Source organism: Bos indicus, chromosome 16 (assembly GCF_029378745.1).
Source record: "Bos indicus isolate NIAB-ARS_2022 breed Sahiwal x Tharparkar chromosome 16, NIAB-ARS_B.indTharparkar_mat_pri_1.0, whole genome shotgun sequence".
In the NCBI taxonomy this organism is placed as follows: domain Eukaryota; kingdom Metazoa; phylum Chordata; class Mammalia; order Artiodactyla; family Bovidae; genus Bos; species Bos indicus.
The window spans coordinates 64,344,165-64,356,286 of NC_091775.1; the positions used below are offsets into that span (position 1 = coordinate 64,344,165).

The window sequence follows — 12,122 nt, forward strand, 5'->3', positions numbered from 1 at the left end:
GCATGTCAAAGGGAATGGAATTCTGAGGAGTAGAGTTAAATTATTGGGAACTTGTAAAAGAATGTCTTTAGCCCACCCATCCGGATCTCTCCCTCCCATCCCCAGAGTATGGAGAATCTAAGCTTCCCTCATTCGTGGTCACAGTTAAAATATCTATGCTTAGATGGCGCAAGGATTCTAGAGAGTCATTATCCTCCCAGTTTCCCCCTTGCTTCCAATTCCTAGGAAAACTAGATGGAGCCTCTTTCCTTCGGCTCTGCCTTATTCTTCCTTGTTAATTTTCTTGTTCAAAAGTTAAGGTGTAACTTCCCTGGCAGCCCAGTGGTTAGAAATTCACCTTCCAGTGTAGGGGATGCAGTTCGATCCCTGGTGAGGGAACTCAAATTGCACATGCCTTACCACCAAAAAAAAGAAAAGAAAAAAAAAAAAAAAACAGAAATAATATTGTAACAAATTCAATAAAGCCTTTAAAAAAAAGTTGAGGTGTAGCAGGGGTAAATTGGCTGTTACAAGCTTCTGCCCTCTGCTTTTAGGGGCTTGTGAGCATTCTGAGAATTGCAAAGGAAGGGGGTACTTTCAGTGTTATTTACAGGGGGCTCAGCGCTGTCTCAGGATAAGGGGGAGGGCTGGTATCCATGTGCTAAACATCCACTGTGCAAGCAGGGATTAGCTCTCCTTTGAAGCTCACACCTTGCACTGGTGGGATGATCTGGTAACCATGATTCCTGCCTGCCCCCACCAGGTGGAGATAAAATATTCTCCAGGCATTAGTCCAGTTTTGTGCTTCTCCTTGCTCCTGGTGACCATGGAGCTCTGCACTTTCCCCTGGAGGTTCTACCCTCTTCCTGGTTGTCACCTCTGGGTCCCTTCCCTTTGTTTTTCACCCACAACCTTGGGTATCTTTTCAGGCCTTGTCCAGCCCTGCAGCTCCTCCTTCCCGTGGCCTAGCTTATACTCCTTCAGTGCCTTGGGGTGGCGGTAGTAGGGAGTCTACTTTTCATCTACGCCCCTTCCTGGTTGGTGGTAAGGTGATTTGGCAAAACTCCATTTTCTACTTCACTTAGGCCTGCTCTTTTCTTCATATTGCAAGTGTATTTTGGATTTTTTTAACCTAAAAATTAATTTTTTTTGGCCATTACAATATGACCTCATCTTGCAGTAATGTCTTTCACTAATTAAGAGAAAAGTTATATATAAGGGCAGACAAGAAAAGCCCAAATATTAATATGTTAAGGTATTTTTCTCTATACAAATATAAAATTTTTGTCTATATAAATGTAAAAGGTTGAGAGATACCAAAGCCACGTTTTGATGTCTCTCTTCTGAGTTTCTCAGATGTTTCTCTTCTGAGTACTTTTGAGGTCAGATACTGATGAGCTCATTTCTTATAGTAAATTAATGCCTCAAATATTATTATGTCTCACAACATGTATCTCTGAGGTGAAATAATAAATATTAGTAGGGGCCTTCAAAGGATTATTTTGAAGGTTTAAATAACCACAAAGGATTATTACTGAGGCCTGATAAAATGGAATGGGCAGGCCTGCTGTTCAGGTGATAAGAAACTTTCTGTATTCCTCATATCGTGGTAGGTACGAGCACTCTGATAGTAACCCTAATCACGGCGGAATGCAAAATCGATTGAAGAGATCTGGAAAAAAACAAAAGACTCAAATAGAATTTTGGAGAGAAAGGTGTGATCTTTGCCATTGTCTACCGGAGGGCACCATCTTTCCATGAGCTGGGAAAGGGGCACTTGCTCTCTGTTTGTACTGTAATGGCCACCCACTCCAGTATTGCCTGGAGAATCCCAGGGACAGAGGAGCCTGGCAGGCTACAGTCCATGGGGTCGCAAAGAGTCAGACACGACTGAGTGACTAACACATACATCAATTTAAAAGAAATGAGGGAGGTGTAAAGAAGAAGGTAGAAAAATGTATAAGCGAGTGTTTTGCAAGCTTAAGCATCATGAAGGTCTATTTGTTTCCTATGAAACTTAGACGTGTGGACATGAATGAGCATAGATTCAACATAGATGTAGGGTGTATATGTATAGGTCTATATACCTAGATACACAGGTAGATAGATATATAGACATATGAATATCTATGTAGACATACATAGATACAGGTAGATATATATATAAATATATAGATATATGTGTGTGTGTCTCAAAAATATAGCAGTGTCAAAACATGTGAGCTAAAATGACTGTTTTTTAAGCAACTCTATAAAAATCATCAAAATGCTTTTTTAGCTCATCACAGAATAGGCATACAATGAATAGTTGACTGAATGTGTAAATAGAGTATCTAGTGTAGGTGTAACATGGATGAAATGTCAGTTTTGTTCCAATCTGGGTTTTGAGGGATAAGCAGGAGTTTGTTAGAGGAGTTCAGGGCAGGCATGCTGAGGTCGCACATTCCTGTACTCATAAGCCTGGTGGTACAGTTCCAGGGATGGAATTTCATGGCCCGATAGTACCAGAGAAAACTACTGAGTTCCTGCCCCACCTAAGAAAGGTAGTTAAGGAAGAACCCTGGAAATTGTCTTATGGAATGCTTGATAATTTACTTTTCAGGTTAATAGGCTATTACAAGGGAGCATGATGCCAACAACAAAATGTTTGGTATTGCTTGTGTTATAATCTGTATTCAATATATTATGGTATATATTTAATAAACTGATTATTAAACTTTTAAACTTAGCATACAAAATTGCTTATAAATATAATTTTACTTTCAATTGCTTTATAATACTTTGGATAAATTTTCCTAAACAGATACCACTTCCATATTTTGTTAACTAAAATTTCTTAGACATTTCATATTTTGAGTTGAAAATATGATTTCAAAATATCTTTAAATAGCAGGCAGGTTTACAAACCTAACAAATAAAATTCTCCTAAGAACTTAAAAAGGCTCTTGTAAATTTAATGTCAGACTTTAAAATAAATACAAAACAAAAATTAAGCATTTTATTATATAAAAAACAGCATTCACAAAATAGCACACATTTTTTAAAAGTATGTTTACATGTGTTTCTCGATGTTTAATATATTCCAAGATGTTTGTAGCCTACCATGTTTCTTCAGTCATCAGTTACCTCATTCATTAATCAGTGTAACAGACACACATGCTCACTCATCTCAAAAGAATTCAGGGTGAAGCTCTTGACAGTTTAATAATCAAATTTATTCCTTAGATTATCACTTCTTTGGAAAAGAGCTAGCATAACCTGGGCAAAAGAAATTCTTTTAGTTCTCTTTCTAAAAGAGTGGCCTATTCAGCACTGATCTATACCCACATTCCTGAAGACACTATGCTTTTAGACTTGCCTTCAATAAAGCTATGTAAAGCCAATCTCTGCTCTGAATCACTGCCCTACTGTCTTCCCCCGCAGCTCAAGGATGCTGAGTACTGGAGCTGTTAGCAACGAAATGGAGTGCTGTCACCCCAGTAACAGCAAGGACTAAAAGCCAACAGTGAATTATGTGCAGTTAGATTCCTGACCCTTTCAAGACCTTAGAATTCCCAAAGTAAAAGGGTGCCAGACGTCTCCCCACATTGTGTGATGCTAAGAATCACCCAAGGTGTTCATTAGACACATTACCAGGTCCCTACTCTGGTAGAAAACCCTGGGTGAGGTTCAAGGGTTTTGTATATTTTACAAGTTCCCAGATGGTTATTATTATCAGGCAAATATAAAATAGACTGTTTTTTAAAAATTATCCTTGAGCTCACATCTCAGCTCTAACATTTCCCAGTTGTGTGTTGGGTCAGATCCAGCTTAACAATGATTTCCCAAAGTTCTGGGCATCTACTTTACTCCAGTAATCTCTGATGAAAGTTTGGAAGACAGTCAGTAAATTCTTGGAAAGATAATGCAAGGTTCTTCCTAAAGCGCAAAATACTTTCTTTTTATTTAAGAGCTTCTAGGTCTGACTCAGGATTGAAAATTGGATGAGGGGTCTAGAATTCTACAGGACAGCTCATTTTTGGGTTTGTATTCATATTAATTCTTTCGCTTAAATTTTTGAGCACTTCTATGTGAAAGAAACTGCTCTAGATGTTTGGGATGCATCATTAAATAAAACAATAAAAAAAATTCCTGCCACCATGGAGTTTATGTTCTCAACTAGAATCTGAGCAAGCTGCCACATATTTTTTCCCAAGGGACTCTATAATCATTAGCCACCACCAAGAACCTGCATGTTGGATCATTCTGATACCCACATGCCATAGCTACTACTATTTTATTTATTTATTTGGCTGTGCTGGGTTCTGGTTGTGGCACACAGAATCTTCAGTCTTCGTTGCAGCATACAGGATCTTTAGTTTTGGCATGCAAACTCTTAGTTGCGGCATGTGGGATCTAGTTCCCTGACCAGGGGTCGAACTAGAGCCCCTATATTGGGAGCACAGAGTCTTAGCCACGGGACCACCAGGGAAGTCCCCATAGTTACTATTATGATATCAACATATACTTTATCTTTGGTGGTTAGCAGCACCACACATTAAAATTGTTGCCAAAACCTTGGCTCCCAGTCCACTGATTCCAAATAGAAATACAGAGACAGAATTTGGAGGAAGTAGAAAAGAGTATCTTTATTATTTTTGCCAGGCAAAAGGGAAACATAGCCTGTTATGTTTCGCTTAATAACTGTGCCACCATCTCTCAGGAATAGGGAAAAGTTTTATACCCTTATGAAGGTCTTGCATTTTTTTTTCTCCTGCAGTTTAAAAATGACCACAGCTAGCATCAGGCAACTCAGCAACTAGGCCTGCTATTCCTGAAATTATCGGCCCTGGACCTTCTTTCTGAAATGCAGAATGCTGGAAGAGAGTCTAGGGGGAGAAGAATGCCAGGTGCAGAGTATAATCTATATGGAGTCAGAGAGTAATTAGCTTTGTGAAGGACATGTCCAGTTACAAGTGTTTATTAGCAGTAACAGCTAAAGAATAACCAAAATTATTTAACTCTTGCAGGCCTGTTTGGTTGGTATGTGCCAAAGGCGAGTCACTCATTTATGGTTTTGCTTCAACAAAATCAAAGCTAATCTGCAACCACCGCATCTTCTTCCCGCCTTTGCGGCCATCTCCAGTCTGCCACTTCTGCTGGCACCATCACCAGTGAGCATTTGCTGTCATAGGCACCGCCATGCATTAGCTCTCCTTGCCCCTGAGCTTTTGAGTCACCCCTTAAAAATAAAAAGGTCTGGATGGAGGATCTGATTGCTGAATCTAGGACAAGTGTCCAAGTCTTTGCTGCCAGGACAGCGGAGGGGCCGTCTGGTCCCTCAGGCATTTATAATGGGAGACAGTCTCTCCAAGACTCACAGTTTTTCATCTCAAATAAGCAGAATGGTCAGAGACTGAGTAACCAAAACAAAACTCCACAAAACCCTAATCAATGCACTTATTCTTGACCCCTTCGGTGTTCAAGATCCTCTTTGGGCTGATTTATGTGTATCCCAGGACGGTGTGAGGAGGGATCTAAATGTGGCAAATCAGACCCAATGCTGCTGCTGCTGCGTGGCTTCAGTCGTGTCCCACTCTGTGTGACCCTGTAGACGGCAGCCAACCAGGCTCCCCCATCCCTGGGATTCTCCAGGCAAGAATACTGGAGTGGGTTGCCATTTCCTTCTCCAATGCATGAAAGTGAAAAGTGAAAGTCAAGTCTCTCAGTCATGTCTGACTCTTCGCGACCCTATGGACTGCAGCCTACCAGGCTCCTCTGTCCATGGGATTTTCCAGGCAAGAGTACTGGAGTGGGGTGCCATTGCCTTCTCCGGACCCAAAGCTGGGACTACCCAAAATGATTTGCCTTTCCTTCAAGTGAACATGAGCTTAGTCTTCAAATCCATTTGAAGGCAATAAAAAAATGAGTAACAAAAGTTAATTTCCACATCAAAATATTCTGAACACTTGTCTTACAACAAGTCGTTCTCTGTGAGTAAATTTATGCTGAGTTCCAAATTTCCAACTCGTGACAAATGTTTTAGACCTTGGTACATTGGGAATATGTTAGAAACTTCTATTTTCTCATCATTTATTATTGTTCTTCATCTCTAAGACTCTTTGCATGTGGACAGAAAACTTTCTGCTCTTGTCTTTGAGTTGCTCATGACCCCAGAAGTAGGCCTGGCCCAGTTTACAATTGAAAAAACATTATACCATTTATACCATCCTTGGGCTTCTGGTGTCTCGTTGGTAAAGAATCTGCCTGCAGTGCAGGAGACCTGGGTTTGATCCCTGTGTTGGGAAGATCCCCCGGAAGAAGGCATGGCAACCCACTCCAGTATTCTTGCCTGGAGAATCCCCATGGACAGAGGAGCCTGGCGGGCTACAATCCATGGGGTCGCAAAGAGTTGGACACGACTGAGAGACTAAACACGCACATACTATCCTGAGAAAAATTAAAATGAAAGAATTATAACTTCTTTCCCATATTGCCTCTTGCTTACCTCTGTTTTCTTGGAGTTACTGGCCTAAATGAATGAGAAATTGATCAGGAATACATTCTTGGTCAAAACTGGTCACAGAAAATCTCCAGTTCATTTGTATGCTGTGATTGGATGAAAATGTTGAATAGCTTTGTTTCAGTCTTACAGTTAATTTCATAGATATTTGGGATACCTTTTTCTAAGTAGCTCCTTTCCATACAGATATTGTTTACATCTTACTTTATAACATCTGTGGGAAAGTCTAATTAAACATATAAGGATATACATAAGAAGTAGTGGAAGAAATTATACAGAAAAATACATTGTTGTGAGAAAGTCCCAGGAGAGTTATTTCTAAGCCCATTAAAGTATGTTTTTCATGTGAAAGGAAGGTTTGATTTACTGGCATATTTGAAATAACACAAGCTCTCCAATCAGATAGGCAGAGCCCAATCTCAATGTTGCATTTACTATTTTGCATTGAAAAGGAGGTGATGATAACCCCTATTTTGCATGACTAAGAGTTGAATGAGAATAAAGTACAAACACCTAGTCTAATTCTTCTACATGAAAGCTAATGTGTGTTCAATCTCTTTTCAAACCCACAACCAACCAGAGGAAACTATCTGGAAAAGAAGAGAAGGGGTAGAAAACAGCATGGATATTAGGTTGAATTTTCCAGCTTATCTGAGAGTCAAGTCATTAAATATTTATTGAATACCGGTTAAATTTCTAGAAGGATATTAGATCCAGAAGACACATCAGAAGTTAACAGATTCCTATTCCCTCAAAGAATGAAGTCAAGTTCAAGAGACAGAACTTCAACTCAGGAATTGTTAGACAACAATTAAAAGGAAACTGTCAATGCATGCCAAATAGTATGGACTAAAGCCCTAGGTATAGGAAGAGTCTGTATAGTTAAGGGAATTTAGGAGCTCAGTTAACATAAGATTTATCAGATTGAGTTCTATACCAGAGGTATGGAATCTGGAACCCCTAGCAGGAGGTGTCACTGTGCATTCATAAGGGGCAGGGTTCTGTTGACTGGGGGCTGATTCCACTCCTAAACAATCACAGTAGCAGGAAGAGCAAGGCGACATGAGCAATGCTGGTGAGTCTCTGAAAGGGATGTCTCAGCAGCTTTGAGCACCTCAAATAAGGCAAACCACTCACCTTCGCAGTGTTAACAGGAATGAGTCAATCAGGGACACCACATGTAGACTGTTATTCGTGCCCGTTGTTTTCCTTCTCTCTTTTCCCCTCCCCCCACCCCATGCCATCAGATCTTGAGGATCAGATAGTGGCCCACTGATAACACAACCAAGGCCACTAGGAGGAATACCTAAGAGGGAAGAATTAACATGCATATAGGCCATTGCATGTCATACCTCCTCCAGGGAGAAGGCTGGCATGAGGTTGGGGGTTATCCAACAATTTCTTTATTACCAAATCAACATCACTATTGTATAGAATGAATGTTGAAAGCCTCAGATTATTCTAAAGTTTGAAGGCAGAACAGGTAAGAATGGAGAAACAGGAATGCAGAAGTATGATGGGGAAGGGGAGTATACGGAGAGCCTTTTTCCTATACCCCATGAAGACTGTATTGTTAATGCCAAGCACTATCACAGTCCAGTCCCTTGTCACCATCAATGTATGTGTGGCTACAAAAACAGTCGATTGAGAAATTTCTTCCAAACATCACTTTCCTGCGGTCAGATCCTCTCAATAATATGTTCAACAAATCCTTACCAGGCTTTATGAATGACAAAAAAATGAACAAGAGTCCTAAAGATTGAAGATCTTCTCTTGAAGGAACAACTCACTAAACACAGAACACTTTGCAAACACTGATAGTGTCTAGAAGAAAAACCATGAACAGACAAAAGCCTCTCCTCTCATGGAGCTCAGTCTGGTGAGGAAGACAGATGCATCAGTGAGTGAAAACAGTGACTTGTTAATTGTTGTGATGGACGTTGTACATGACCATGTGAGGTGACGGGGAGTAGTGATCAGTTTTACTGTTGTGGTACATTCTGCCATTCTTGGTTTACCAGGGAGGTTACATGTAAACCATTTCTTGATAACAATTTGCAAAGCAGCCTGGGGTTGAGAGGGTGTTTCAGGGGATGGGAATGTGGGAACAAAGATACAGAGGTTGGATGTGAGAGTGCATAGCTTGTGCAGGAAAGAGCAATGTATTGGCTGGTCAACAGGAGGCAACATGGAGTGGAGCCTCCCAGGTGAGGCTTGGAAGGAACATAAAAACCAGATTGGGTGAAGCCTCAGATTCTGTACTAAGGAATTTAGCCTTTATCTCGTAGGACAATGAAGAATTGCTGAAGAGTTTTAACAATAATATGGTGGCAGTGATTAGAAATAGCAAGAACATTTGAAGAAACTGATGCAACAGTCTAGATGAGAAATGATAGAAGCCTGAAATAAGAAAGTGACTTTATGGATGGAGATGTAAGAATAGATAACAGAGATACATAAAAGGAGAAAGCACATGCCGCTCTATTGCGTGTGGGAGTATTGAGAGAGAAACAGAGAGAACGAGAAATCAAAGATGATTTTCAGGTTTCTGGTTCAGACAGTTGGATGTTGCTTCCAGTAACTGAGACTGGGAATACAGGAAAATGAGCAGGTTGGGAAGAAAAACTATCAGATCAGCTTTGAAAATGTTGAGATGAAAGTGTCTGATGGGTGTCACGTGGAGATATCCCATAGCTCATTTGATACTGAAACCTAGAGTCAAAGAAAGAAGTCTGGACTGAGAACATAGATTTTTAAGTTATCCATGTGGAATAGATTAAATAAATCAGGGAATTATAAAAAGATGTGCAGAGGGCTGAAGAGAGAGACAGAAAAACATAAAAATTTACACTAGATAGCAAAAAAGACATCTGTGGAACAGAGGGCAAAAATTGGCATCTGTTCTATTATAACAATGTTTGACTGTCTGGGTTTCTCTTTCTATTACAAGAAAATAATAACCACCAAAGTATCATTAGGAAAAGCAATGAAGGGAATTGCTTAGTTTTCTTATGTTATTGTAACTTCATCCTGGTGGAGTGACACTTACTCTTCTCATCACACATTTAGCTAAACTGAGAGATAGGTCTAGTGTCTAATATTTAGGTTTCTCATTTTATAAGTCTTTCATTATAAATTTTAGATAGAATAGAAAAATGCTGGGCCATTAACAGGACGATTAACTTACTATTTGCTAGTTAACATTATACACTAAAAAGCATAGAGGGTGAATTAGAGTAAACTTAGAGAAGCCACTGGTGGTCTCTGTGCTTGGCTTTGAGACAGTCAGCATTTTTTCCTTGTATTAATTTGGGCAGCACAATGATCAAGCTTGAGAGAAATGATAAATATGTTACATAACCAATATTTTTCCAAAAAAGCTCTTTGGGGGTTTTAATGTTGGGCCAAAACCAACTAGTTGAAATTTGACTTGGTTTCTGTAAAGTGACTGCATAAATTAAAGATGGTGGAGTGAATAGTGTAATGTGAGAGTGCCCAGAGCTAACCTCATTTCCGGCCACACTAGGATAACTTAGAACTAGTATAACTTAGAAGATGGGCAATAGTTGTCTTATGCTCTTCCTTGGGAAGAATGTGAAATGCTTGAATTATGGGTGCCCCTCCAGCCAATGAGAGGGGAGCCAAATGGAAAGAAGGCCACGCAAGGAAGTACTGAAGAAATGCTTAGTGACTAGCCAGAGTGGGTGGAGGTAACCAAAATGTTGTGATGTCTTTGTAAATATGGGACCATTGCCTTTTAAAAGAGAACTTAGGTGAATTTGGTCAAGCTTCAGAGGGCAGAATTTCAACAAATGGAAAGAAAATAAAGGAGGACAGTTCACAATAGGAAAGATATTACTAAACTATTTTCAGTTCAGTTCAGTCACTCAGTCGTGTCTGACTCTTTGCGACCCCATGGACTGCAGCACTCCAGATTTCCCTGTCCATAACCAACTCCTGGAGCTTGCTCATACTCACGTCCATCAAGTCAGTGATGCCATCCAACCATCTCATCCTCTATCATCCCCTTCTCCTGCCTTCAATATTTCCCAGCATCAGGGTCTTTTCCAGTCAGTCAATTCTTCACATCAGGTGGCCAAAGTATTAGGGTTTCACTGGAGAAGGGAATGGCAGACCACTTCAGTATTCTTGCCTTGAGAACCCCATGAAAAGAATGAAAAAAACTATTTTATTTCTTCATAAATGGAATGGGCAGCCCTGTAAGGTGGCAAGCTTCCCACAGCTGGGAGTGCTTAAGCAGGGTTGCTGAGGAGGGTTCTGGAAAGGGTGGGAAATTGAGTTGGATGACTTTAAAGGCCATCATCATGTGGAAATTTGCCCTTGTGAAATGATCCATTCAACTGCTTCATTTTCTCATCCTAAATGCAATCTTGCTTATAAGAGTTTTTTTTTCCCCTATAGAGATAATTGGTTCGACAAATCTTATAATTCTGCTAGAGGATGAAATCTTTGCCGATTTTTTCAACACATTTCTCTCTCTCCCGGTAAGCATTCTCAGACCTAAATCCAAATGTTTCATTAACAGCCAAATAGTGAATATCACTGAGCTGAGTGCCTTTTTAAAAAACAAATAAAAACTTCATATCAAATCAAAACTATTTCAATTTGAGCAAATAAATATGAATCAGAAAATCCTCTAAAATCTCCAGGAGTTCCCATTACTGATACAATCAAATCCCAAATCGCCAGCCTTCTTACCTGTCCATGGTTATCTCAATCACACCCTTTGCTGGTACCCAGTGCTCCCGTGATCCATCTCTACCCTGCAGAGGGCATTCACCTGGAATTCTCTCCCTCCATGCCTCTCCCTGCCTGGGTTCTTAATTTCCATATTTTCACCCACCAAACTCTTAATCATTGTTCAGATAGCTACTTAAATCCTGCTCTCCTTAAGGAGTTCCTAGGTCCTCCCAATCAGAACTTATCTCCCCCGCCTCTGTGCTCCTTGACACTTTGCTGCTCTCTTGTGTTGTGTGTGTGTGTTTTCTCCACTGGACTGTGAAATTGTGAATTCCTGCAGGACAAGAACCATGGATTATTCACTCTGCTCTACTCCCCTCACTGGGTGTTTAACACATAGCAATTGTTGAGTTGTTAACTGGAAGCAAATCTATATAGCTTTTTAATCTATGCAATCAAAACAGACCTCATACATCAAAATATTTTTAAACCTAGGCCTACACCAATCCTGCATTTTTTTTTTTGGTTGGAATATTTGGTTACATCTGAATGCTGGTGCCTTATAAATAGTTGCTCACCTCAGTGCGCCTTTTTCCATGGGATGCTACCTCGTTGAAATTTCATACAACTAGGAAAAAACACTATTATTCCATAAATACCTATTGGGTGGTCATTTTGTGCCAGATGCTAGGCTTAGTACTGGGGACATGGATATACCATTGTGTCTTCAAGGAATTCCCAGTCTAATGTGGAGACCAGTATTTAAGGTGAGTGCAAAAAAGGGTTGTGTGTGACATGATTGACATCTCTAGGAGGTGAGATGGAAGAACATTGGAAGAACAGGCCATTCCTACTTGGGAGAGTCAGAAAGGAACCAATGAAGAGGTGACACAAACCAAGTCTTGAAAAATGACTAGGTATTTGACAACTGGCTGAGGAT

General features: G+C 40.1%; 1 protein-coding gene across 3 annotated transcripts in view; it reads left to right on the forward strand.

Moving 5' to 3' along the window:
* Positions 1–6,234: 6,234 nt before the first annotated feature.
* The window catches only part of RGSL1 (regulator of G protein signaling like 1), a 62,154-nt gene continuing 56,266 nt past the window's right edge, over positions 6,235–12,122 (forward strand). For 2 of the 3 annotated variants that reach the window (XR_011560908.1, XM_070768541.1), the window contains exons 1-2: positions 6,235–7,556; positions 10,904–10,986. Coding sequence is in view for 2 of the 3 variants with exons in the window: in XM_070768541.1 (XP_070624642.1) it covers positions 7,544–7,556; positions 10,904–10,986 (96 nt within the window). In the remaining variant the exon portion in view is untranslated. The remainder of the gene's footprint in view (positions 7,557–10,903; positions 10,987–12,122) is intronic. The other variant, XM_070768542.1, reaches the window with a different exon arrangement.